The sequence below is a fragment of the Mytilus californianus genome, unplaced genomic scaffold, assembly GCF_021869535.1.
Source record: "Mytilus californianus isolate M0D057914Y unplaced genomic scaffold, xbMytCali1.0.p SCAF_7, whole genome shotgun sequence".
In the NCBI taxonomy this organism is placed as follows: domain Eukaryota; kingdom Metazoa; phylum Mollusca; class Bivalvia; order Mytilida; family Mytilidae; genus Mytilus; species Mytilus californianus.
Genome location: NW_026262723.1, coordinates 7,551,515 through 7,578,924, shown reverse-complemented (window position 1 = coordinate 7,578,924; position 27,410 = coordinate 7,551,515). Strand labels below are relative to the sequence as shown.

Genomic DNA, 27,410 nt, shown 5'->3' with positions numbered 1-27,410 from the left:
AATTGTTCTCTGAACAATTGGTTTTTAATTATTATTTTTTTTTCTTCTTCCGCCACTTTTTTCTGACGGTGCTTTTTTGTTTCGCAAGATGCCACTTAGATTTTTTGTGTATGATATCGAACAGTTATTGCGATTTTGAAACTGACCCTGTTTAGCCGAACACTTTTTGTTGTAAGAGTTATCTCCCCAAACACTGTTTTTCTTGTGTACGCATCACCTTCGCAACCGTAAAAGATTATGACAATTTTATGTTCGTTATATCCTCAGGATCTTAAGAATAATTTAAAATAGGTAAAATGTAATTGTAATTGGTAAATCATAAGTGATAGGGACCTAGGGTCTTTTGATTTGAGGTCCTTGGTCCAAAAAAAAAGAAAATAGGGTCAAGGTCAAAGGTCAAGGTCATTTTTAAATTTGGATTTTGGCTTATTTTCACCTCTTTTCATACACGATATAAGATATCGACAACATATTTTTACTTAATTGTTAGTTGCGACATGTCGTAACACATACATATCGGTTTAAAGGGTACGCTTACATCAAATTAGCGTTTTCTCCCCTCTTTTATTTAAAAATATGCATATGGTGATATAACTCATGAATAAAATATATAAAGTCCTAGGGTCTTTTGATTTTAGGTCCTTGGTTGATGACCTTGAAATTGAGCTCAAGGTCATAGGTTAAATTGACGTTCTAGATTTTGACCTTTGTTTTGACCTCATGTGTATACATGATAAATCCATGGGACTTTTTGAATTAGGTTTCAAGCCATTTAACCTTAGAAAAACCAACCGGAATCGACCTTGTGTAAACCGGAAGTAGCTTTTTTTGTACTTAATTAATGTAAAAGTTTATAGAACCAGATATTTTTGGTATCAGTGTCAACTAAACGTTTGAATAATACCGGAAGTAACATTTTTCAAACCAGAAGTAACAAAGTATCTCCCTTATTTAAAAATATTGTATAGAAACCATATATTTTTGGAATCAGCGTACAATAAGCTATCATTTGAAGCTGGAAATGATATTTTAAAACGAATTTTACTATTTTCATATTAAAATACATGTTTTTTTGTAGAAAGACCTTCAATTGTTCTCTGAACAATTGGTTTTTAATTGTTATATTGTTTATGTTATTTTTTTACCTATGGAAGATAATGTTCGACACTTGAATGTTTTTGAGTATAAATATATAGCAATATTCAAACATAGAATGACAAAGATACTAATTAAGAGAAAAGTTGAATCGCCAATTTTCTTTAAAATCATAAAAAAGTTGATTCCTGGTGTCAAGTTTGACCATTTGTCGATTTTCAACATCGTGGTAAGAAACTTAACCTTTATACGAGTGTGGTTTTTACACAATAGTTCAAGCTACCATAAAATAAACATTCATATGCCTATTACACTTTTAATTTATTTTTCATAATATCAAATGCTTATATATGATTTTAGGTTTATAGTACTAGTATTATGCTATCAATCAATTTTTCTTTGTTTGATTATCAATGGTTCAAAAAAACATCTCTTACGTCGCATCGTTTATGAATCCACTACTAAATTCTCTAATATATAATGTGGTGTAAATGTATTAACAGTACTTACTCTTTTTTAGATCAGCAACTACATGATTTACAACATATACGAAATAGGAGAAGTGGAATAATTGCTAATAAAATGTCGCAACTATCAACAGGCACATTAAGAATGTGCTGGGGTTTAACCAGTTTATGAGCCCTGACACCCCCCTAATTCTGGAACCGTGGTGTAATAGAATGAACACAGCATAACATTAGAACAATATGTAAAAATCATTTGGTAATGACCAAACGAACGGTATGAAACACAAAACACTAACACAATTACAATAGACACATATCAGTAATCTGAAAATTTTAAGATATTTGTTAAATTTACTATAATTATAGTTTTTATGAACTATGCATCTGTTCAATGTTTGAAAGTGTAAAAAGTATACTGTTTTATGATATGCAAGTCAATAATGTATAAATCTCAGCGATACAGTGATCGTACACGTGATACAGAAGTTAAGAGACAACTTCTGTATTACGTGTACGATCACTGTATCGCTGCGATTCATACATTATTGACTTGCATATCATTATATATAATTACCAGAAAAAAACCCTCGAGAAATCAGTAGCAAGATAAAAAAAAACTCTAGTAAATGAATTCAAGTCTGAAACGGTCATTTTAATTTTAACATAATCTGAAATGTCTGAACAATAAATTGTTTAGTCATGTTCAGTTCAATTTTCAGAATAATCCACTGTGCTAATTTCAGTCCTGATCAGAAACTTCGTTTGCAGTCAATTTAATACTGATTAGTACCTTTTCAGACAATTTAATGTTGATGGGAACAGCTGAATAATAATTACTGAACCGTCAGAACATAGACTGAACAGATCTTATTTTACTGCAAGCGAATTGTCTGAATAGTACTGACTTTACCGCTGTACATACATGCATGTATTTCAGGAAATCAAAATTGATTTACGAGTGAAAGCTGCCTTCATATAAAGCGTGTATAATACTTGCTAGATATTTTCTCTTTCATTCCAGAAATGGTTTCATATTTCTGCTCGCAGCTGTCGCATTTTATTATTTGGTCAACATATCTGCTCTTTTTAGACTTTTTAAAATATTGCATTTCATACTCTTTTTCTGAAATAAAAGTGATACAAATGAAGTAGTATCCAATGTATAGAAAATGAAAGGATATGGAGTAAATGTACATGGGACAAAATCGCACACAATACATAGAAAACAGAAAATTATCAATGAACAGGACTTTTATTCCTGTTCTTCATCTTGACAGTTGATGTAGGGTCTTCAACAATGAACGAATCATTCATACCCTACAACAAGGTCAAGACGGCCCCTTGCGTCGACTTAAGCGGTACTATTGATAAAAATAATCCACAGTTTACCTTCTTGCTCCCCACCCGCCTCGGAGTGCCAACTTGTGCGATGATTGTGTACGACGGTTCTCCAGTCGAAAGCACCAGGGATACAAGAAAAGTGCAGTAATTTTGAAAGACATCGATCGCCGCTAAAATATGCCTTGACGTTACACATGTCGTGAGCGGTCAATAAATTACATAATTTATAATTACGGGCAAGGTTTTTCAACATATATTTGTCATACATTGCCCACCAAAAGACCAATTATTTCGAAACAACGAATGATAGACAATACATATAAAACTAAAAAAAAACAAAAAACAAATGATAGACAGCACGGGGCACTTCGAAATATAGGTAAGAAAACCTGGCAGTTTAAAATAGTATGAAAGGGCAATATACAAAACAGATGACCAGACCAGTATTTTGAAGAAATTTAACCAAACATGAAATTTTGACGGTGTATATATATATATATATATATACTTTTTCGAAATACTAAGGACTTCTTACCCCAACATTAGCTAAACTTAGCTGTATTTGGCAAAACCTTTTGAAATTTTATGTCCCCATTTGTTAATATCGTAATTCATTTGACCTTTTAAACTTTTCGATTCGAGCGTTACTGATGAGACTTTTGTAGACGAAACGCGCGTCTGGCGTACTTAAGTTTAAGTCTTGTATCTATGATGAGTTTTTTCACATGCACAAAAGGCGTTCAAGTAATAGACTTACCGTATAAGCTTATTTCTATAATTAAATCTACAAGATCTTTTCTCCTTAATAAATTGTGAAACTACCCAAATAAGGAGAAACAAATAAAATAAAAAAAATACCGAACTCCGAGGAAAATTCAAAACGGAAAGTCCTTTATCAAATGGCAAAATCGAAAGCTCAAACACATCAAACGAATGGATAACAACATCTTTGTAAATTCAGTTCTAGTATCTAAACTCACTTAAAGAATATTAAATGATATGGTCAAAACTATTGAACACCTTCACCTGTTGTATCTTATTTGTAATTGTCACTCTACATAAGAAAAAAGATCATAATCATCATATGAGTTGTGTCAGATAGAAATCGACATGATCGAGGCAAATGAATATCAATACATCTGTTAAGCTATTTCGGGTTGAAAACATCTTTATGCAAAGTCTGTAACTGTTTAAGAATTGAGTTGATATAAGAACCTTACAACACAGATAAACATTCATCTTTTATCTCGTATTTGAATGTTCCAAAATCAATCAAGGTCATATACATGTGCATGTATACTTGCACTTGCATCAGGTCGATTTCTATCCGACGCATCTCATATGTAATAAAAAAAAATCTCAAATTACCCTTTTTCTAAATTTTTTCTTTAAACCTGTTTGTTCCGGAAACCCGTGTCGTTCGCAAAATAATCGGCTAAATTCTGTTTTGTTTCAGCAAGGAGAGATAGAGTAAACAACGTTTCGTACCCGAAAATAACAAATTAGTCAAAAAATATGTCATTTATGTATTGAACGTGAACGTTTGGATTTGTGATGCCTTTTTCGAGTTTTTGCTTTATTTATTTTCGATTCATGCCACAATCATAGATAACTGAAATGCATGTAAGTTTTAATACAGTAACTGCAAATTCAGAAAGAAGTGCCTGCATGTATTATTAAGATCTTTGAAGATTGGACAAAAAATTAGAGATGTTTAGGAAAATCTGCATGCAGATATATGTATCAGACATTCGAATGCCAGATCGTACTATTGCGATACTCACCAAGACGCATTATTTGCATTTATTTAACACTAATCTTGCAATAACTTTTTAATTTACAGTATTTCACCGTGTTTCACAGTGTTTAATAAGATGTCGACAACAAACTGTGTTAACTGATGCTCGAAGCCGAAATATTTGTAGAATCCAAACCTTAAACAAACTTTGAAGAGCTGATCATCCAAGAAGGAACGATAATGAAGCAAAAATTTGGACAAGTAAGTGTCTAAAGACATAAACATTTGTTTTTGTTCTTGTTCATGTAAACTATCAATTAAGGAAATTTAAAAATTCTTTTGAATTCTTCATTAGTTGTAGCTCGTGCCTTAAAAGCTTATTATTAAATTGATTTGAAAAGAAATGAATGAATATTTATGCATAAAATTATCACAATATCCATGGACACAATCACAAAATAGAACAAAGAGACCAACATGCAGTTTTCAACAATAGTCAGTTTTCCATGCAATATATAGAACTAAAAAAAAATAAGATACATCCACCAAGTTTCTGCAGGGTTCGACTATTTCTTTTTACATGATACTTTTCATATTCATGATGTATGCAATGGTATTCGGAAACATCAATTTAAATTTAGCTAAAATAAACATTTGGCAAATTTTAAATCTCTGTCATTCTCTTGAATAAAATTTTATCAAAACCATCGATTTGTCTACTCTTTACACCAGCAAACTGCATGGAAATATGAAAACCTGTCTTAAAGAAAAAATCCCTATGGCTTTCTCCACCAAAAAGTTAACATATTGTTTTGGATACATTTTGGCATATTTTGTTACAAATGATCCCTAGGATAACACTTTCTACACGATGATCAAGTGATACGTTTGCTGGAATTTCTCATTGATAAAATATCTGTTGAATTGGGATGGATAATTTTTCAGCATGTTGTCGGCATTCCTATAAGCACCAAGTGCGACTATCCTACACGATTGTATTTCTTCATAAGAGTTGGAGTTCCTTTGGATATGTGTAAAGAGTCGGAGTTCCTTCAGACATGTGTAAAAAAAACAGGAAGATCAAGGAAGCTGGGTCATTTATGTTTACATATAGGTATATTGATGATGTTGTTTCCACTAATAATTCAAACTTTTCTGTTTTGTTCCCATTAATATATTCATCTGGCCTAGAGAATGAAGACACTAGAGATACAGCTTTGTCGGCTTATCTACTTTGAATTTTACTACAATGGTCATCCCAGTGCCACGCGCTACGAAAAACGAGACGATTGCAAATTTTAAAATCAAACATTTTCCTCACCATAGCAGCAGTATTCCAATTTCACCTGCGTGTTTGACATTTCACAAGTCATACGATATTCAAAAACTTGCATCTGCTAATCAGACTTTGTAAAACGTGATTGGTTTTAAGCCAAAAATAAAGTGTCATAGTTTTGTTTAAGAACGTCTCGTCCTTTGTCTCAAAAGGTTTATTTAAAAGTACCAAGACATAAAAGATAAAAAAAAAATAAGTGTCTACTTCACAAACAATATAGAATGGTCTTAAGTTCTAGGTGGTAAAGGAGTGTATAATTTAATTTTTTAATTTTTACTGTTATTTGTTTCTGTACTTTAATGTTCGTTTTGGTCTTTTGACTCTTGACGTGGTTCGATATTCGTGCAACCAGCTTTCGTGTTCTTGTCTTTGAACTTTCCTGATGCAGGTGGGCCAGGGGTATGATTCGGAAGCAAACGGATTTAAAGTTTGCTTTCATTTTGTATACCATTGTATTTATATTTTACATAATTTGTACATTATCGGGTAAGTGGATATGTCATACAAGTGGGAGGTTAATCTACCTATAAAACCATGTTTTAACCACCAATTATCTATGAAAACTGTCTGTACCAAGTCACAAATGTGACAGTTGTTTACCATTTGTTCCATTGGTTTATATAGTCGAGTGATTGACTTATAGTGTATTCAAACTTTATGCTACTATAAAAATTATTTATCTTTAAGTAACGTAAAAAGTACAACGTAATTATACATGTTATATATGCTTGTCTGATGAAAAGGGTGCATGGAAATGTCGAGGAAAGGGATATCTTTACATACCATATACGATAGATTCCAACTCTTTACGAACTTCTGAAAGAAAAATGGTAAATAAAGGCAACAGTAGTATATCGCTGTCCAAAAGTCACAAATCGATCGGGGGAAAACAAATCCGGGCCACAAACTAAAACCGAGGGAAACACATCAACTATAAGAGGGAAAAAAAGAAGAACGAAAACACAGAAGAGCAACAAAAACAAACGCCAATGTCTTTTGTCTTTTCCTCTCAGCAACTTCTCTTTATTTCATTATAACAAATAATTTATATAATTATAAGTGTATTACTAATGTTTACGGTTGCCTCTATTGAGCCATAGCATTGCGTTTTATGTTAGAAATCAAAATGTTCGAAATAAATTAGAAGTGAATTAATGTGGTACATAACACTACAGGGAGATTACTCTATAAAAATCACGTTCTATTGATAAGGAAATATTAAGCTTCTCAATTATCAAAATTAGTGTTAGTCAAACTGCTATATATCCAATGAAATTTTTCAGATAAAGTGTGTTGTTCAAGATTTTTGAAATTTTAATAATTTTGTAAAAGGGTCAAAGTATATATTTTGTCAAAATTTTATGAAAATTGAACGAGCCAAATTAATTTCAGTCAATGGCTAGAAGAACTGCTTGCTTCAAACACAGTATATACAATACTTGCCATATATTTTTTTTTTCATGCCATAAAATATTTTATCTTTCTGTTGACAGTTTTTACATTCTTCGACTTTGTCTGAAGATTTTCGTTTTTGTTGGACTTCCGAATATTGCATCTCACTCTCTTTTTCTAAAATGAAATATAGCACAAATAAAATTATTATTATTTAAAGCAGAATTCATGTACAGCTACAAAATGCAGTCAACTAGTAAACATACTAAGAATAAATGTCTACTTGAGTTGTCAAATTGTTGTAATAATTTTTATGTTTGAAAATGTATAATCTAGCAAAAAAGAAAAGGAAAATGTTAATAAAATATAAAAATTCTAGATCCGGAACTGCTTTAGAGAAATAATTTTACCTATCACCGATAAGAGTGGTGGATAACGGTATCTGTTATCCTCAGTTTTTTATCGATATAAAAAAGAAGAAAATATTTAGATACTAATTTATTTCAGAATCGAAACAAATATATTGAAATTTTTATTCATACATATCTGTGAATAGCTTATATTAATCATATTTAAATCACTTTTAAAACTGGTAATTTCCAAACCAGGAAAAATATATCAATACAATAATAAGAAATCGGTAACAGAAAGTGTGAACTATTTCCGGAAGATTTTTCTTTCCAAACAAGCTAGATAATACATATTGATAAATAAGAATTTCATATATACTTATTTATTTACGTTTGAAAATGAAATATTTATAATATAGTTTAGATGAATTGTAATGTATTATTGATAAACAGAGAGAAACCCTGGATTTCTTGTAAAAATAAAGAGACCTTTCACTTTAATGCTTGACTAGTGAAGTAAAGTTAACAGCAAGCAATATATTGTTGAATAAAAATAAAACAAAAAACAAATATTTCTAAACGCTTAAAAAGCGGTTTAGGACAATAAAATTTATCAGTGAATGGATACAATTATATCATTATGTTCTTTTGTCATTTCTTCTCAGCAACATTTTATGAAAATTACTGAAAAGTCGGAAATGATCACGAAAGATGAAAATCTTGTATAATACATATATAGATAATAAAAGTTTCCACCGAGACAATATGTCATTAAGAATGAAGGACAAGGGTGTAAACGATTGACTGTCCCTCTGGTATCTTTCGTCCCTCTTTTATATGACACAACATGGCCTTCAACAATGAGCAAAACTATGTGATAATTTAATGTAAAACAATGTTAAACAAGACAAAAAACTAATTACAGCTAAGAATATAACACTAAAAAACAAGTTTGACAAGCGAGGACCAACGAAAACTAGACATGGTAGGTAAATTATTGACACAAATACCTTACACATATGCCTCGAATGATAGAAGAAACATTTTTTTTTCAATGGGGTTATCTCAAAGTTGACAATGATCACCGTCATTTATAGAAACTGATGACACGGTACTCTAATTATATTAACGGTACCAATTTTACGGCACAAGTACGCATTTTGACAATAAAATTTCTCTAGTGATGGTAGAAATCAAAATATTTGAAAATACAAAGCATAAAACTAGCATTGAATAGCTGTTAAAACCAAAAGGAAAAAATTAAAGCCACACCAGTAAAAACAAACCGGGCTCAGCCTGACGGAGAAATATTAATTAATTTAAAATGATTTCAAAATTTCTTACTGGAAACTTAAATTAACCGATATCAGTTTTTTCAATCAGTTAACAAATTTCGTTGTTTGCATGACATAAATGATTATCATTACCTGCTGATTATAATGGACTTTGACAAATTACAGATGCCGGGAATTGCAATAGTAGTGATTTCCCAAGAACACGGAGCAACAGAAAAGTTTACTGCATTTTATAAAGTGAAACATTATTTTTATATATATGATCATGATGATGTGGTTCTTAATTCTGAAGAACGAACTTCAACAATACTCAAAACCTCTACATATGACACTCGTTGTTGATAATTTGTGGGATTAAAATATGTTTCGAGAGCGAGAAATATTTTACGAGAGCTTCACCAAGAATAGACCTGACCTGCCATATGGGATATGCATTTCCCAACTCATTCGGTATTCAAGAGCTTGCAGCTGCTGTTCAGACTTTGTAAAACGGCACCAGTGTCTAAGCAGAAAGTTGACGAAACAGGGTTATATCAAAGAACGTCACGTCCTGTTTCAAAAAAGGTTCATCGGAAGATACCAAGACCTTGTTGATAAATATTCCGTATCAACTTCACAAATAATACACGATGGTCTTGAAGTATAGATTATAGGTACTGACGTTGTTTATCATCTTAATAACGTGTTATAGTGTTCTTTAATTTGCCTTTGTAAATTATTACTTTTACTGTTTAGTCTATTTTCGGTTATATCCATTTGAAGTGGTTCGGTACTTACAAATCCCGCTATTGTGTATTTGTGCTATGGTAAATTTTTGTATTCTTGTCTTTCGGTTTTGCCAATGTTCTTTGTCTATATATTTTTTGTTTTTGTTTGTTTACATATTTGTTTGTTTTATAGTGATTAAGATTATTACACAATGTTGACTGCTGTAGCCCTATTTGTGATATTTTTACCTATTACATCTGTTTTTTGGTTTACACATTGTTTTCAATATAATGGAATTGTATGCGACTGTCATACAAGTAAGAGGTTAAGCTAGGTATAAACCCAGGTTCAATCCACCATTTTCTACATACAAAAATGCCTGTACCAAGTCAGGAATATGACAGTTGTTATCCATTCATTTAATGTGTTTGAGTTTTTGATTTTGCATTTGGATTAGAGACTTTTCGTTTTGAATTTTCCTCTGAGTTCGGTATTTTTGTTATTTTACTTTTGACTAGACTAGACTTTTTAACGTAACACGATACCGAATAGCAAATCTCCCGATTTCTGAACTTTTTGGCACACTGGTACTTTGAATCAAGTTACATCTGAATATGAAATAAAAAGTGTGGGAAACCATTTCTTTGTTTGTGTATTCTTTATAAGAAAACGTCATTTTTGGCGACAAATTTACATAGATATATAGGGAAAATGCCTTTTTTTAACTATTTTGATTTTTAGATTTTCAAATGGATGGCTATGTTTGCATATACAAAGAAAGACTAAAATCTAACATTATATCTAGGATTGTATACTGAATCCATGCATGTATAATAAACATATATGTCACCATCCTTGTTTTAGATGCATTGCTTTAAAATGACTGATACACTTAGAACTTGAAAGAAAACGTGTGACGTTACTGAATACAGAATAACATAATTTTTATTGAGAGGTATTGAAAAAAATACTCTGAATAGTGTTTGTTATTTTATTTTTATCCCCCTGTCGTAAATTTCAAAATAATTCCATATAAATTTGACTGAGTTTATTTTATTTCGTCCTAACTGGGTGCACTTTTCATTTTTTAAAACTGAATCTTCAACTTAAACCTACCAAACTAGACAATGGTGATGACAACAATGTATCCATGCACGAATAAAATAAAGTGCTTCAAAATTTGGTTTGGTAAACAGTGATGTTGAGGTACAATTTGAATTGATTGATTAATGGTTGCTTAACGTCCAATGGCAAATATTTCATGCCTTTTCAAGACGATACAATACAATTTGAAATAGCTGTGTCTAAAAGACACATTTGATGCAGCCGTCAAAAAAGGTTAAACATTCTGTTAGTTGTAAAAATTATAAAGAAAATAAACATCTGGATAAAATTCACATTCTACATATCGTATATTCTGTATGCTGTAAACGTGTGGGTTGTGAAGATAACCTAGCAGTATTTGGCACAACTTCTTGGAATTTTGGGTCATCAATGCTCTTCATCTTTAGGCCTGGCACCTTTGATAACTATTAGTTTGTCGTAATGTTCTATTGTATAATTTGTTTATTTGTGCGTTTCTCTGTCCTGTATGTTCATCCATTTGTTTGTATTGTAGTCCTGTCGTGTAATGTTTTTCATTTTAGTGTTATATTTAACATTGCCATTAAAGCGGGAGGTTTGGCTAGCCACAAAATCAGGTTCAACCCACCATTTATTCTTAAAATGTCCTGTACCAAGTCAGGAAAATGGCTATTGTTATCTTATAGTTCTTTTCTGTGTGTGTAACATTTTAGTGTTTCTGTTGTGTCTTTGTTCTCCTCTTATATTTGATGTGTTTTCCTCAGTTTTAGTTTGTAACCCGGATTTGTTTTTTTCTCAATCGATTTATGAATTTCGAACAGCGGTATACCACTGTTGCCATTATTTGTGTGCTAATACCAGGTACATTGTTAACAAGTTTAAGCTTAACAACTGCAGTCCTAACTATAAACCCTGTATACCTATTGCAAGACGGACTGTCAAACGAACACGGGTAAAACAATATGCTCCCAACATTTTTTCGAGGAAATTAAATATATATTAGCATATATAATGATTTTATAAATCACTTTTTTGTAATAAGTAGTTTATAGTGGAATGTTTATTCGGAGATCTCAAATGTAGCAACGTAAGCAATCTAACATCTACGTCATTTGGTCTTTGATGGAAAGTTGTCTTATTGGAATTCATACTACATCTCCCTATTTCATAATGGTTTGAGTCATCTCCAGTTTTAAGTGTATCGGTCAAGTTTAAAGACTAACAAATACGTACTATAAGACTGAAATATATTGCTGTTAAAGTTAAAATCTGACTTTTGTTGTAAACATGTGGTGTTTAAATTTGAAAATTTAATACTTGATATACTGTATATACTTATTATCTTTATAGGTTAAGGGACCCACGAATCTTAACTAAAACTACAAATTAGCAGTAAGAAAAATACTTGTCCATTCTCCATAATCCACGTGTTATCTAGATGTCTTTGATTTTGTGTGTCGTTAATTGGCCAACTGCTGTTTTATAGTATATCTCACATTTCCATCTATGCACGCAGGAAAAGGACCAACTCATAATTTTGGCCCTAAAAGATTTACCTTCTTTGAAGAATTGATCATTTATTTATTGTGGGGCCACAGGTTTCTTAATGTTTCGGTTGATTGTAAATTTTGATTGCATAAAATGATAGACATCTTGTCTCCAAACAGTATCTTTATGAATAACATTCTCTGAAAAATTTTTGTTGTTAAAAATGATATTATAAGTTACATTACTCGAGGGTCATTTGATTGACAAGAATGAACCACTTGCTTCATACATAGTGTACAAATACATGTCATATATCATATATTTTCCTGTCATTCCACAAGACGTTTCATCGTTTTGAAAACAATTCTCACCTTCTAAGCTTTCGTCTTAATACTGTGGTTTTTCGGGACTTCCGAATATAGCATTTTACCCTCTTTTTGTGAACAAACCAACCCACAAATGAAATGATTTCCATACGATGAATCTACGCATGAGGATAAGATTTAACCGTGTAAAAAGGCAACATTCTATTCCGAATAAAATACAAGGAATAATATCACTACATATCACCGTATTGCGTTCATCAGTGTAAAAGGAAAAACCCTACGGGATAATAAAATGTACAAAAGATAACAAGAAAAAAAATGATTAAAGATTAAGGCTGCGTGTTGAAGGCCGTACTTTGACCTATATTGGTTTACTTTTGCAAATTGTGACTTGGATGGAGAGTTGTCTCATTGGCACTCATATCACATTCTTATATTTAATTAGGAACTCCAAAAAATAAAACAAGTTCGACAGACGATGACAAACGAAATTAAGACATGGTAGGTAACAGATCGAAACGGGCTCCTTTTTAACATGCAAAAAATGATAGGCATCTTTTTGAAAAGGGGTTTCTCAAGGTTGAAAATGAGCACATGTACAGTTATTTATATAAACTGGTTTAATGGTACTTTTATATATAATCTACTGAAAACACATTTATTTATTGTTATGAATTGGATCGTTTATCAATGTTTTCAGTACTCATTATGCATTTTCTAGAAAGAAAATATGCAAAAAGGGTGATTAAAAAACAGTTCTGGTCACACAAATAGATAACGTATATTGCAATCACTCGCGGTTCAATAACCTTACAACCGATTGGTGCAGTCTGTCCTTAATACTTAATTGGTATTGTCCAACTGCTGTCACATGCTAGGGAGAGGAAAACTCATTTACAGTTATGATATCCCGATTTTGATGTACCGGTCCAAAGTCTACTCAGTGTTATTCTATTGTTGTCGTATGCTGCTGTCTGCCATTTTATGTTTAATGTTATTGATTTAGCATTAATAATGTTTTGTTGGAACTGCTGTAATAGCTTTCTTTACGATATTGGACTACTAATTGTTTAAGACCGTATGTGATCTATAGATGCATATATCTACGTTTTTTGGTCCCTGGTGTATAATTTTCTCATTGGCACTTTACCAATTATCCTAATTTATTTAAATTCAAATAGAGGATATTAGCGAAACTAAAAGGTCTGCTTCATATTGATAATGTTCGCCTTTCAAATGAGACGATTAAACAGATATTTAAAATCAGAAATTTTGGAATCTCAAGGCCGATTAACATTAATGCGTGAAATATATGCAAAGTAATATCTCGTTGGCAGTTATCACATGAAACATGTTGTTTAGCAACGATTGATTAATTATTTATCATTTAATCCATTTCTCTGACGTCAGTCTATTGTTCGTACGGTAGAATACATTTTTAAGAATCCACTGACCACTGTGTTAATTTTATATCATAACTTTTAAATTTTAACTTTCGATCTTTTATCCTCTCTAAAACGAGATTCATATGAAGGGTTCGAACTCGTGCGTATTTTCATCGTAAATCATTACATTCTTTATGCTATGCATGATACCACTATACCAAGAGTACTGACATAAATCTATGTGAATTATACTAATAAAGCTCTTAACTGTAAATACATGTTAATTCATGTCAGTACACTGGATTTCTATCTCACTGATTATTAGTTTCTGTAATCTATGAAATATATATATTATGTCTTGGTTAGTTCATTATCTTTTCAATTTCTTTTAATCTTTTTTTATTTTGGGTGTAATTTTTGTCTCACCTGCAACAAAAGTCGCAGTATGAGGGATATAGGTACTACTATCCGGCGGCGGCGGCGGCGGCGGCGGCGTTAACTATTTGTCTAAAGCATTATATTTCAGAAAGTAGAAGATCTGAATGCTTCATATCTTGTATGCAGAAACCTTAAGTTACAAAGTGTCCGTGTGTCATATGTCCAATGTCCTTGACCTCATTTGCAAGTTTAAGCGACTGCCTGAAAAACAATTTGATTTTTTTTGTCATTTGAATATCTCACTTATTATTGGTAATAGGATAACCATATTTGGTATATGGGTTGCTTGCAACGTCTACATGTCCGCCAGACAGGATTCATCTGACCTGGACCTCATTTCATGGATCAATGATCAAGTTTAAAGTTACGTGATTATGTAAGAGATAAATTTGTCCTGGTAAAATATGTCCGGGCGGACACATATTACTAGTATAAAAAGTCCATGGTTACAGAATTTACTAGTATTTTTAGTCCGATGTTAGTAATTTATGTCCCCAGACTAATTTTCCTAGGAATTCAAGTCCATGTCATTAATATTCCTAGGTAAAAACGTCCATGTCCTTTTTTATAGGAAACATATTAATGAAACAAATCATTTACATTTAAACAATATTGGAAATTTAAATGTTAAGTTTTAATTTTGTTTAAGAGTTGTGAATTTATATTTTTAATACAATTCATGTCACCAGACTAATTTTCCTAGGAAATCATATCCATGTCATTAATATTCCTAGGTAAAAACGTCAATGCCCTTTATTTTAAAAGGAAAATTTTAATGAAACAACTTATTTACATGTAAACAATGGAAATGCAATTTATATGTTTTATTATTGTTAAAGAGTTGTGCATTATTATTTTAATAAAATCCATGTCCCCAGACTAATTTTCCTAGGAAATCATGTCCATGTTATTAATATTCCTAGGTAAAAATGTCCATTCCCTTTATTTTGAAAGTTAAATTTAAATGTTATGTTTTAATATTGTTTTAGAGTTGTGTATTAATATTTTAATAAAATTTATGTCCCCAGACTAATTTTCCTAGGACATCATGTCCATGTCATTAACATGCCTAGGTTATAACATCCGACCATGTCCTTTATTTTAATAGGAAAAAATTAATGAAACTTTCCAATCTTAACTAAGAAAATATGTTTTTTTTTTTTTATTTTCAATAATTTTTATAATATAATAAAAATTACTAGAAAAACAAGTTTTAGGACAATTTTTCCTAGGAAAATAAGTACCAGACATATTTTACTAGCTATGGACTTATTTACTTAGGAAAATTTGTCCTGGGACTTAAATTCCTAGTAAAATAATGGTCATGGACTTGATTAACTAGGAAAAAAAGTCTGGCGGACAAATTTTACTACCGGACCAAATTTACTGTTACAATTAGGTCCGTTTCTCAAATACTATAAGCAGTATGTAAACTATATGTGGTGTATGGAATGACTGTAATGGTTACATGTCAGTGTGGTCGGTTTCACCTGACCTTGACTTCATTTTCATTGTTCATTGGTCAATGTTAAGTTTTCGCGTTTTGGTCTGTTTTTCAAGTACTATAAGCAATAGGTCAAATATATTTGGTGTATGGAATGATTGTTAGATGTATAAGTCTGTCTGGCAGATATCATCTGACCTTTACCTCAATTTCATGGTTCATTGGTCAATGTTATTTTTTTTTTTTTTTTGGTTTGTTTTTCAATTATCATAAGCAATTGGACAACTATATTTTCTGTATATGAAAATTGTAAGGTGTATATGTCTGTCTGAAAGCATTTATCTGACCTTAGTTTCTGTGATGCTTTTAGTTGAACCTTTTTCTTTAAGACTTTCAACAAAAAATCAATGGTCAGTAAAGCAGGCGAGACATTTCATCGTGTGCACTCTTGTTTTAAGGAAGATTATGTTCTATATTTGAGCGTTCTTGTGTATAATCATATAGCAATGTCAAAATAAAAAATGACAAGAGAAAATTCAATAAAACATTTTCTTTAAAATCATAAAAATAGTTTATTCCGATGTCACGTATGAACATTGTTCGATTTTTAACATCTTTATAATGAACTGAACCTTTATACGATTGTGACTATTATACAATAGTTGTGACCACTACAAAATAAAGGAATTTTATATTTCAGTACAATTATTTGATTAAAATAAACATCCATATGCCCTTTACACCTGTCACTTTTAACGATATAAAAACTACGACCGTAAAACTACTTCTTTGACTGTAAAAACACAAACAAAATCCTTGCCTTAATTTGAAAATGATATATGTAATGTCTTTTCTGCAATGACAATTCTATAGAGACAGAACAACATTTTTTAATAGACTGTAATTTTAACTCACATATAAGAGAAGAACTTTTTAATTATATAAATGCTCTGAACAACTCTTTTAATTGTTTTAATTCTGATGACAAGTTTGAGTTTATTATGAACTGCGATGATACCCAAGTTTTATTAGCCAAGACATTGCATCTTATGTTTAAACGTAGGAAGATAAATTTGTAAATTTTTAATCTTTACTGAATGTATAAATGAATTTTAACGAGTATTTAGGAATTTTAGTATCATATGAAAATTTCTATTATTTAAATATTCATTTTACATAATAGCATATACTTTTATTTTGAAAAGGATGAAAGTGTCTCATATGTCTTAAAAGCAGGGATCTAATATTGTTTTAAAGATTTTTATATTGTATATGATGATGTATATTAGATTGTGACACTATAACAAATTATTTACTTACTTACTTTTACTTACTTACTTACTTACTGTAATACCTCGTAGAGTAAAACAATATTTTGGTCGAGAAAAAAATTACGATTAAAAAAAATTCAGTCCGGGTCCAAGGTTTGAACTCCGTACTGCAAATATCACCGTCATGACTTCCGTTACCAACGATTAAACGATCACTGCCATGAACAGCTTGACTAAAAGATTATCAAATCAACATATTTATACATCTGAAGCAGGAACAATGCCGCTAAGAATTAGGGAATATGAACCACGGATAATACTAGCTTATTGACTTTTTGACGATGGATGCCAAATATAATAACGCTAAAATAATCTAGACATAATGAAAAGGAAACAGTTTAAACAAAATTTATATATATATATATTCAAATAGAACCTTTAGTACATCATTTACTGTCTTTTGGAAAGCAATATGACACGGTAGAATTGTGGCAGTTGCTCTAACCTTATTTTGATTAGTCCGGCTAGTGGGTAGCAAGCCCTCAGACATTTTAAAATGTTGTGCTTCATACTATATAGATAAATTTCAAAGGATCTTAATTTTGGTAATTAAAAGTTTTAAACTTTTCAAAACAAGATAAATAAATTCTGTATATTGATATATGTCTTTTTATATAAATCATAAATACCAAAATATATTCGATTTAAGTAATTAGTAATGATCGAACATTAAATGAAATGTTTATTAACCTATATGAAATTTGGAGTTAAAAGGGGGAGCTAACACCCCATTTAAGTTATATTAAATTTATGTCATCTTGTCCAATGTCTAAATATAGATGTGAATCGTGTGGATATAATTATTTGCATCTATTATAAGATAAAAAGAAATAAACAAAATACGAAATTAATCATTATGAAATTGCGTTAATCTATTGTCAACAGCGTCAGACAGACAGTCGTTTTACTAGAAATTGGTTAAGCTAGAGAATTTATAAGAAGCAGTGAAAATCTACTACTTCTTATAAATTCTCTAATACATACTACCCACAAATAGGCAACCCTAAGTTAAGCTAAAGCACAACAGTCTAATTATATGGACACAGAATGATTAACCTAATTAAATTCAGACCAGTATACAACAGCATTGGAATAGAGAAAAACATACTTTTGAGTTCTTGTGGTTTGACATATTATTGTTAGTATTTTGCAAATACATTAACATATAAATTTTGTGCTCAGTAAAGTAACGCCCTTTTCACGAACCGTAATTCTCAATTAGCCATGCTACTGTTAAGTCAAGTGACTTAAATAAAATAAAAGGAAAATGTATAATTTATCCTAAACAGTTATTGTGATAAGTAAATATGCGTTTTCTTTTATTTGCACGCTACATCTTATTTTGTTACATCAGTTGAATAAATCGTTTAACTTTGACGGACAAAAGGTAAACATGTATCTAATAAGGCGGACCACAAATAATCCATTTTGACTTCGTTTACGATATAACAATGCATGTATGTTTACTAGAAAGAGCATAAACGTGGAGTAAACATAATTGTACAAAATTTGAGCGCTCGGAGTAATCTTGGTTGTACTCAACTTTATTTTTATCTTCATATATAATAATCTTTTTTTTTAGAATGGTAAATGAGCAATTTGTCATTTACTCTTTGAGTTAAGAATGAGACAATTTTGTGTAAACGATACATAAATGCATTTAAATAATTCTTTGAAATAATTTAATAATGAGAATGAATTATATGTTAGTGTTTATGTTTATGTTGTTTGTTTTCAATTGTGTTTACCGTTTCGTCTTATGTGATCTTGCCTTTTTTAACAGTTAATGTATTTTTATTTTTTCTATATGTATGTGAAAGTTAAGATAATTAATCAGCAATTTCATATATATGATTTTTAGTTTAAAGCAACTATATGCTAAGGATTTTATTGTTTATACACAGTTTTGATTTAGAAGAAAAACCAACATGGTTAGGAAATACATAAAATAACACCATTACAACCTGAATCCCAATTTTATATTCTTGTACGTGTCTACAATAAAACAAAACTGTTTTATAAAGGCAACAGTAGTATACCGCTGTTCGAAACTCATAAATCGAGAGAGATAAAAACAAATCAGGGTTACAAACTAAAACTGAGGGAAACGCATCAAATATAAGAGGAGAACAACGACACAACAAAAACACAACATATGTAACACACACAGAAACGAACTATAATGTAACAATGGCCATTTTCCTACATTTCTATATGTAGAAATTTACCTGTGATAATATTAACATCACAGAAAATACGTCACTTTTTCTGGCGTTGATACATTTGTGTGATGCACAGTTTATAATTCGTTTGTGGTGTCCTGGTGCACTGTCGTAAATTCATGGGAGGGGTCCGTTGTTATTCTGTGGTTTACATGTTGTAATGTACTATTATATAATTAATTTAGGTATTTCTCTGTCCTGAGTGTTCTTGTGTTTATTTGTACTGTATTCCTGTCACGTAATGTTGTCATTTTAGAATTTCTTTCTTACATTGCCATAAAAGCGAGAGGCTTGGCTACCATAAACTCAGGTTCAACCCTCCATTTTTGTTCTTAAAATGCCCTGTACAAGTTAGGAATATGGCAGTTGTTATCTAATAGTTCATTTCTATGTATGTTGACGTTTTTTTTTTGTTGCAGGTCAGTGTTTCTGTTGTTCCGTTGTTTTCCTTTTATACATGTTATAGTTGATGTGTTTCCCTCAGTTTTGGTTTGTGACCCGGATTTGTTTTAACTTAATAAATTGATGACTATTGAACAGCCTTTATATGCACCCATACCGATATTTGAAGTCATCTTGTATTAGCATTTGATTCACCCTCGTCTGACTAATTTACTATAAATGGTAAATTAAGATCAATGTGCATAATGTAGACACTTTTTTCTTTAGTAAGCATAAGACGAATAGTGAACTGTCTGAATATATCTTACCTTGATAACAGGATTCCTCAGATACTATTAAAGCTACTTTGATGATTGCAGATTCATCTGTATTGATTTTGCAAACTTCTAAAACCTTTTCCAAAAATAAATGTACGGACCTTTGCATTTGATCTCTATCATTCAAAATGTGTCGTGGTACTAATGTTTTTATAACTAAAGATCCAACATAAACAAATTCTATTTCGAAATAGCGTCGTAACAAATGAGAACAATTTTCTAAATTTTCTTTGATTTCTGCTAAATTCCATTCGTCTGGTGTTTCGAGCCTCCATTCAACTCGACATTTACTGATTTCTGCAAAAAGACATATTATGTATCTATACATAGTGTTCCTATATCTTTATTAGTAAATGCAAAAGCTTTTTGTTTGTGACAACAACAATACAAATGAACTAACAATTTATGCAATTCCTATGGTCCTAAGAAGGAATTCGATGAACTTAACACTGTGTCAGTTTCACAATTCTTTTTAACAATGTCTTCATTGCCGGTTTTGACATGTCTTTGGCTTTAGTGTTTACAAAAGATGTGAGTTGGGAACCGGGTGATATTAGATGCATCTAAAGCAGGCGAATATTACCCTGTCGTAGCACTTGAGCCCATACGTTAGGAGTTAATATAATTTTTTTTTATCACTTTTTATGTAATTTATTCCGAAAATTATGATATATTATTAAGATTGGTATTGTACATTTGGTATTCAAACCTGCAAATTATTATACATATTATATATGTATACTAATTTTTGCAGATCAAAGAGTGCTGTTCATTAGCTTTTCCTTATTGAGTAATGAGTTTAAATCATTGTGATTGAACCATTGATATTATTGACCACATAGTGTTACATGATATAAACAAAGCATTGTAGTATTTGAGCTATGTTTAACAATATATCTAATATCGAGCTATAAAAGCAACAAACGCTGTAAACATTGAAATGCTAGTAAATTGAAATAGTTAAGCGATAAACTCATGTCTCAAAGTTACAGCGAACAACATGGATTGAAAAGCATCGATTAACATACATTTGCGCCTCATAAACTAAGATTTGATCTACATAACAAAAAGTAAAATAACAAAAATACATACTTCCGAGGAAAATTCAAAATGGAAATTCCCTAATCAAATGGCAAAATCAAAAGCTCAAACACATCACACGAATGGATAACAACTGTCATATTCCTGACTTGGTACGGGCATTTTCTTATGTAGATAATAAACAAACATATTCGATTATTTGACTCTTTTATAGTTTAGATCAGGGAATACTACTACAGGTAAGTGGTTGTCTGTCGTACTAGTTTTTTTTTCTTTTGCCTTTATAACAGCACTTGTTCATGTATAAGGGTCTGTTAAAAAAAAGCAACAGTAGTATACCGCTGTTCATTTGTCATCAATCGATTAAGCGAAAAAAAATCCGGGTCACTAACCATAACCGAGGGAAACACATCAACTATAGCATGTATAAGAGGAAAACAACGGAACAACAGGAACACCGAACTGCAACAACAACAAACGCCAACATATATAGAAACGTACTATTTGATAACAACTGCCATATTTCTAACTTGGTACAGGACATTTTTAAGAAAAAATGGTGGGTTGAACCTGGTTTTATGGCTAGCCATACCACTCGCTTATATGGCAATGTTAAAAATACCGTTAAATCATGGGATCTTTTTAATAGACGCTTTATTATCTGATTGACTCAAGTTATTGGGTATATTTTTGATGAAAACCGTGCATTGAGCTCTTAATAATGTGATTTTTTTTTATTTTTAACCTAGTCGTGTTTATATGGTTTGTTATTGTCTCTTTGATCTGAAATCAACTTTCCTTTTTATCCATATCATTCTCTTTTAATTATAGTAAGTATCCATAGATATGTATGAAATGTTGTTTATTTTAATGAAATTTACCATATAAATCATATTGATGAAGTAAGGCACATATTTAAAAGCTAAAATAAGACACACATGTATTGCCTTCTATTTGTAAAACAGGCTAAAATGACAAATTAACTCAGTAACTGCATAATTAATGAATGCTCTCTACATACAAATAACACTAGCATGCTACGAACTTACTTTTATCATTTTCCGTCATTTGTACGTCAGAACTATTTGAACTGCATGCTGCTTCTAATTGATGGGGTTCACCTGACAACAATATGATTAATTTACTTGTTTTAACAAGTTTCATAGATGATATCATAATCAACATATGAATACCAATTTTGCAACTGTATTGCGCTTGTTTCGTGGATTTGTCAATATTAACTTTAATAAACAATTTGGTATTCAAACGTAAATGATTATATCAGTATAAAAACAAGACAAGCAATCAATTAAAAGACTTTATTAGGTTTTTGACACTTAATTATTTTGGCATTGATCATTGCTGAAGAGGCATTACTTCTTGATTGCGTATTTGTAAAATTTGTTCCGTTCATGTTTCTGAATCGGTGATTGATTTATGTTCTCATATTTTATATAGAATGCTGAGTAGAGTTAAATAAATCTATGATAAAACAAACGTACTTAAGTCTACTGGGGGAGGATTTTTACATAAGTTACCGCGTCCGTAAATGTCATATGTTATACTTTACTTAGAGACTGAGATTTTGTCAATAAACTCTAGTCGTAACTTAAATAAACCCATTATTGATAATGTATAAAAATCGTGTATTGTTTATAAAGACTATATATTGCCATAGAAATTTCTTGTTTACTTTTAATTTGTTGTTGGGTTACTGCTGAAATGATGTTCACCAAACATGTCTTTTAATCATATGGTGTGTGCTTGGCGAAGTTTTACTTTTAACATTTAGTAAATGCATATCTCACATAACTCTAACATACCTTGTGTGTGAATCGTTGGTTTTTGCGAAGTAGTGGACATTGCTGATGTATATTGTTTAACTTCAAATCTCAGATTTCCAATTTCGGTCGACAATTCATCTGAAATACACACACAAAAATCTAGAGATCCCAACATCAGTTTGTCATAAATAAATGCATTTTGTGTTCGAAATATTCGTTTATAAACTGTATCAAGATACCATAGACAATGTCAATACCGATTGAGTACAAACAATAACAATACAAAGATGCATGATAAAAAAAGAACATATAATAGTCTATAGACCGTTACAACCAAAACGGAGATTTCAATAATATGACCTAGACCGTAACGCAGTGGATATAACACAGAATATTATTTAAAGCCCTTTTTGTCTCATTTTATGTTGAAAACAAAATGTGTTGCTCTGAATATTCAGTATCTCAGTAATATAGCTAAATACTAATAATGATGTAAAAGGTAGATATTGCAAACGTATTCAAAAGAGTTTCTAAAGGAGTTCTTAAAACAAGGCAGAGTGAAAACAGTAACATATGGAATACACATGGGGAAAAGAACTTTAAATAACAAAAAAAATTCCTAGATGTTCACATCTATTTTTTGGATGTTATGCTCCTACGTATGCTTGAAAAATTAAAGGTTGAAGACGTGTTTCAAAATTTGCAATGAAGTGGTTTTAATGTAAATCTCAAACCTGGTATTAATCAGTCAGTTAAGAGCACGAAATAAAAAATTAAACTCATGGTTTGTTTTCAAATTTCGATTACATTACCTTTGTGTTTTGTAAAATGTTGAATTATCTCATCTTTAACATGTTTTACTAACGCTGTAGTATTCTTCTGCTCTTCAATCAGTACACAAAGATTCTAAAATGTATCAAGTCAATATTCTATCAAAAAGTAAAATAACAAATCAACCGGACTCCAAGGAAAAATAAAATCGGAAAGTCAAACACATCAAACCAATGGAAAACAACTGTCATATTCCTGACTTGGTGCAGAAATTTCCTTATGTAGAAAATGATGGATTAAACCTGTGTTTATAGCTAGCTTAACCTCTCACGTGTGTGACAGTGTAAAATTAAATTCCATTATATTGACAACAATGTGTGATCAAAAGAAACAGACATAATAGGTAAAAATGTCAAAAATAGGGATACAGAAGTCATTGTGTTATAATCTAACTAAATAGCAATTGGCGGGAAGCATAAGTACCAAGCCACGTCAAAAGGATATAATCAAAAATGGACTTAATAGTAAAGGTTAATAATTTTCAAAGACAAATTAAAGTACACTATAAACACTTAATTAAGATGGTAAACAACGTTATGACTAGAATCTATACTTCAAGACCATCATGTATTATTTGTGAAGTTGATACGGAATATCTATCATCAAGGACTTGGTATCTTCCGATGAACTTTTTCAGAAAAAGGACGAGACGTTCTTTGACATAACCCTGGTTCATCAACTTTCGGATCAGACACTGGTGACGTTTTATAAAGTCTGGATAGCAGCTGCAAGCTCTTGAATACAGAATGAGTTGAGAAATTTATTTCCCATATGCCGGTTTATTTGGTATATTGCTACTAAGGTGGGGAAAATTGTTAATTTCAGAATTAAAATCGTCTCGTTTGTCATAGATTCTGGTACTGAGATGACCGATGATGTCAAATGCGAGCTATAAATCTAACAATGAAGGATATATTAATGGAACCCAAATCCTAAAAGTTTAAATTGTTAATGGAAAGGACATCATCTATGTATCTGAATGTGAGATTAATGATATGGCGTCTTTGATATTCTTGGCAAGGAGAGGCGCACATTTCGTTCTCATAGGAATGCCGACAATTTGTTGAAAACGTTTACTTCCAAATTCAATAAATCTGTTGTAAATAAGAAACTCCAGCATACTGATCACTTGTTCCTCAGTGTAGCATGTTTTAACATTTTCTTCACTATTAACAAAATATGAGGTATGGTATCCCAAAATAAATCTAATTTATTTGATAGATTCATCTATGTCTATGTGAACAACTTTTTTTGAATTACACAGTCAGTTTGAACTGTGTGTAAATGGCATCATTGTTTAATCTGTATTTTAACCAACCAATCAGATAACAGATGTATTCTGACGTAAAAATGTATCTGCGACAGAAAAGAACGCAAATGTTTTCTGGACGATTTTTGATCAGGATCAGGATTGATATTATATACACTCTGGTGACAATTGATTCACAGCAAACAGTAAACATCATTTGTATTAAGGATTATCATTTATTCAGCGAGATTTCGTTACAAATAGTGAGTAATTTATACACTTCAATCAATCTTGTTGACCTATATTTACCCACGCACATACTTCGTGGTCGACGAACTAGTGCTTGATGCTGACAATATTTATTACGATTTTCCTAAATATAAGAAGATAACCGATACATTTATTATATTTGTTAACTTGAGATGAGAATTTGTCATATTCGCTATGAACTTTAGAAACTTTACGTTCGTGTGGTATTAGAAACAATTCGTGTGATAGTTTCTGTTACGAAAGATTCACTTAACATTATGTTGTGGTGAAAATCACGTGACATTGTGACCGACTATTTAGTCTAAACAACTCTGCAATAAACAGCTAGTTTGTTCATTAGTCAACAGTTATGGAAAAGTCTTTGAATGGAAAATATTTACATGTAACTTTATTGGATCACAGCTTTATAAGAAGACTAAATCGCTTTATGAATGGTTGTGACAAATTTGATAATCTGCGTTTGTTGAAGAGTAATTTTCTAAATAATTGTCGTGCACAGGATTGACTAACAGTAGCCAGACTAGCTCAGCAAAAACAACTATGTACTTTTAGTTATCACCCTCGCATAATTTTTCAACAAAAAGGTGGAAATGATGCAGAAAATAGGAGAACTAATGCATACCAAAGTGCTCAAGGCATTTTTGCGTTCGCGATGTACTTACACTATAGTTTACATGTAAACCATGTCATTTTTGGACAGTTGTTATACCGGAGTGAGTTTGTAACATATGCAGGATATAATGATAACGTTATCCAAATAAACACACTTTAACAAGAGAAAATCAAAGAGCATGATGAAAATGCAATTTCTTTTTGGCACCACCATGGTTTTTGGGACAATTTTGATTTTTTATGTTTTAAATGGAGTGCACTTAACTATTTTGGAATGTGCAAATACTTTAACAGTGTTCGTTCTGCTGTACTTCATACATTCAACCAGTGACACTGTATTATATTGTACATTTAGGTAAATTAAACTGTTATATATAACTCCATTCTAGAGGTTTAAGTACATTGTACTTATCAGGATAAATAACTGCCTTAACATTATATAGGCTTAATTCCATGTTGAATTTTTATGTACATTGTACATATATATATAGATTTTACTAATTGTAAATTGTATTGAGCTGCCTATGCAATTTGGAGCTTATATTTATTGGAACATTGTACCTCACAATTGCACATTGTGTACACTCTGCTATTCTACCACATTGTAGGTCGAACTAAAATGTGGCATTTTCAGCTTACAAAATAAGCAACATTTGGTACATTGTACCTATAAATATCATGCATGTACGCATTGTGTACTCCAAACCACATTTGGACAGTAGTTTATAGGCCATTGTCATTCATTTTTGTGTATATTTCACACAAACAAATATATTAACAATCTAATTCTGTTTCAGTATCTAAAGTCATAATTCAACTCCACAAACTGCCAGGAAATGCCTCCCAAACGAGGAAAGTCCGGCTAAAGCGACCATTCAACCAGCAAAAACCAAAAAACCAATATTGACTACACAAAATTGGCAGCTGAAATCATACGGCTACAGTCCGGGAATATAAATAATCCACCATCTTATAACAGTACCATTATTCAGGCTGATTTACATGCAGTCACTGCTACAGATCATACATGTATAATACTAACATCTGCTCAGAACATAGATCCTGCTGCAAACACTGTAAGTGTTCCTTCTCCAATTCCTTCATTAGCAGCATTTGAGGTGAGAGCATCACAGATACAGGTGAACCCTACATGCACAGTTGCAACTGAAGATTCAACAACTGATCATAACCCATCATGCAGTACTAGTACTTCCAAAGAATTTAGAATCCAAGCTGTGGTTGAAACACTTTTTTCAGGTGAGCCGCCAGTCAACAATAATATGTCAAGTGAAAATTCACTTAGAATACGAGTTTCTGATGGCATCTCATTGGAAGCCACTATTTCTCAAAAAATTAAAGAGAAAATATGGTCGGATGAATTCATCGATATGAATAGTCTAACGTCTTCTTACGTAGAAGACCCATTTAGTCTATGTGTTAGTAACAGGAAATTTTCCCTGTATAA

The 27,410-nt window shown here is 31.2% G+C and overlaps 1 protein-coding gene across 1 annotated transcript in view; it reads right to left on the bottom strand.

Annotated features, from left to right (window-relative positions):
• The window catches only part of LOC127708185 (uncharacterized), a 73,143-nt gene that overhangs the window by 29,791 nt on the left and 15,942 nt on the right, over window positions 1-27,410 (bottom strand). Inside the window, exons 3-9 of the mRNA XM_052213034.1 lie at window positions 23,796-23,889; window positions 23,023-23,121; window positions 22,249-22,320; window positions 20,150-20,455; window positions 7,421-7,546; window positions 6,761-6,793; window positions 2,560-2,685 (exon numbers count right to left, since the gene is read on the bottom strand). Of these exons, the coding sequence (XP_052068994.1) occupies window positions 2,560-2,685; window positions 6,761-6,793; window positions 7,421-7,546; window positions 20,150-20,455; window positions 22,249-22,320; window positions 23,023-23,121; window positions 23,796-23,889 (856 nt within the window). The remainder of the gene's footprint in view (window positions 1-2,559; window positions 2,686-6,760; window positions 6,794-7,420; window positions 7,547-20,149; window positions 20,456-22,248; window positions 22,321-23,022; window positions 23,122-23,795; window positions 23,890-27,410) is intronic.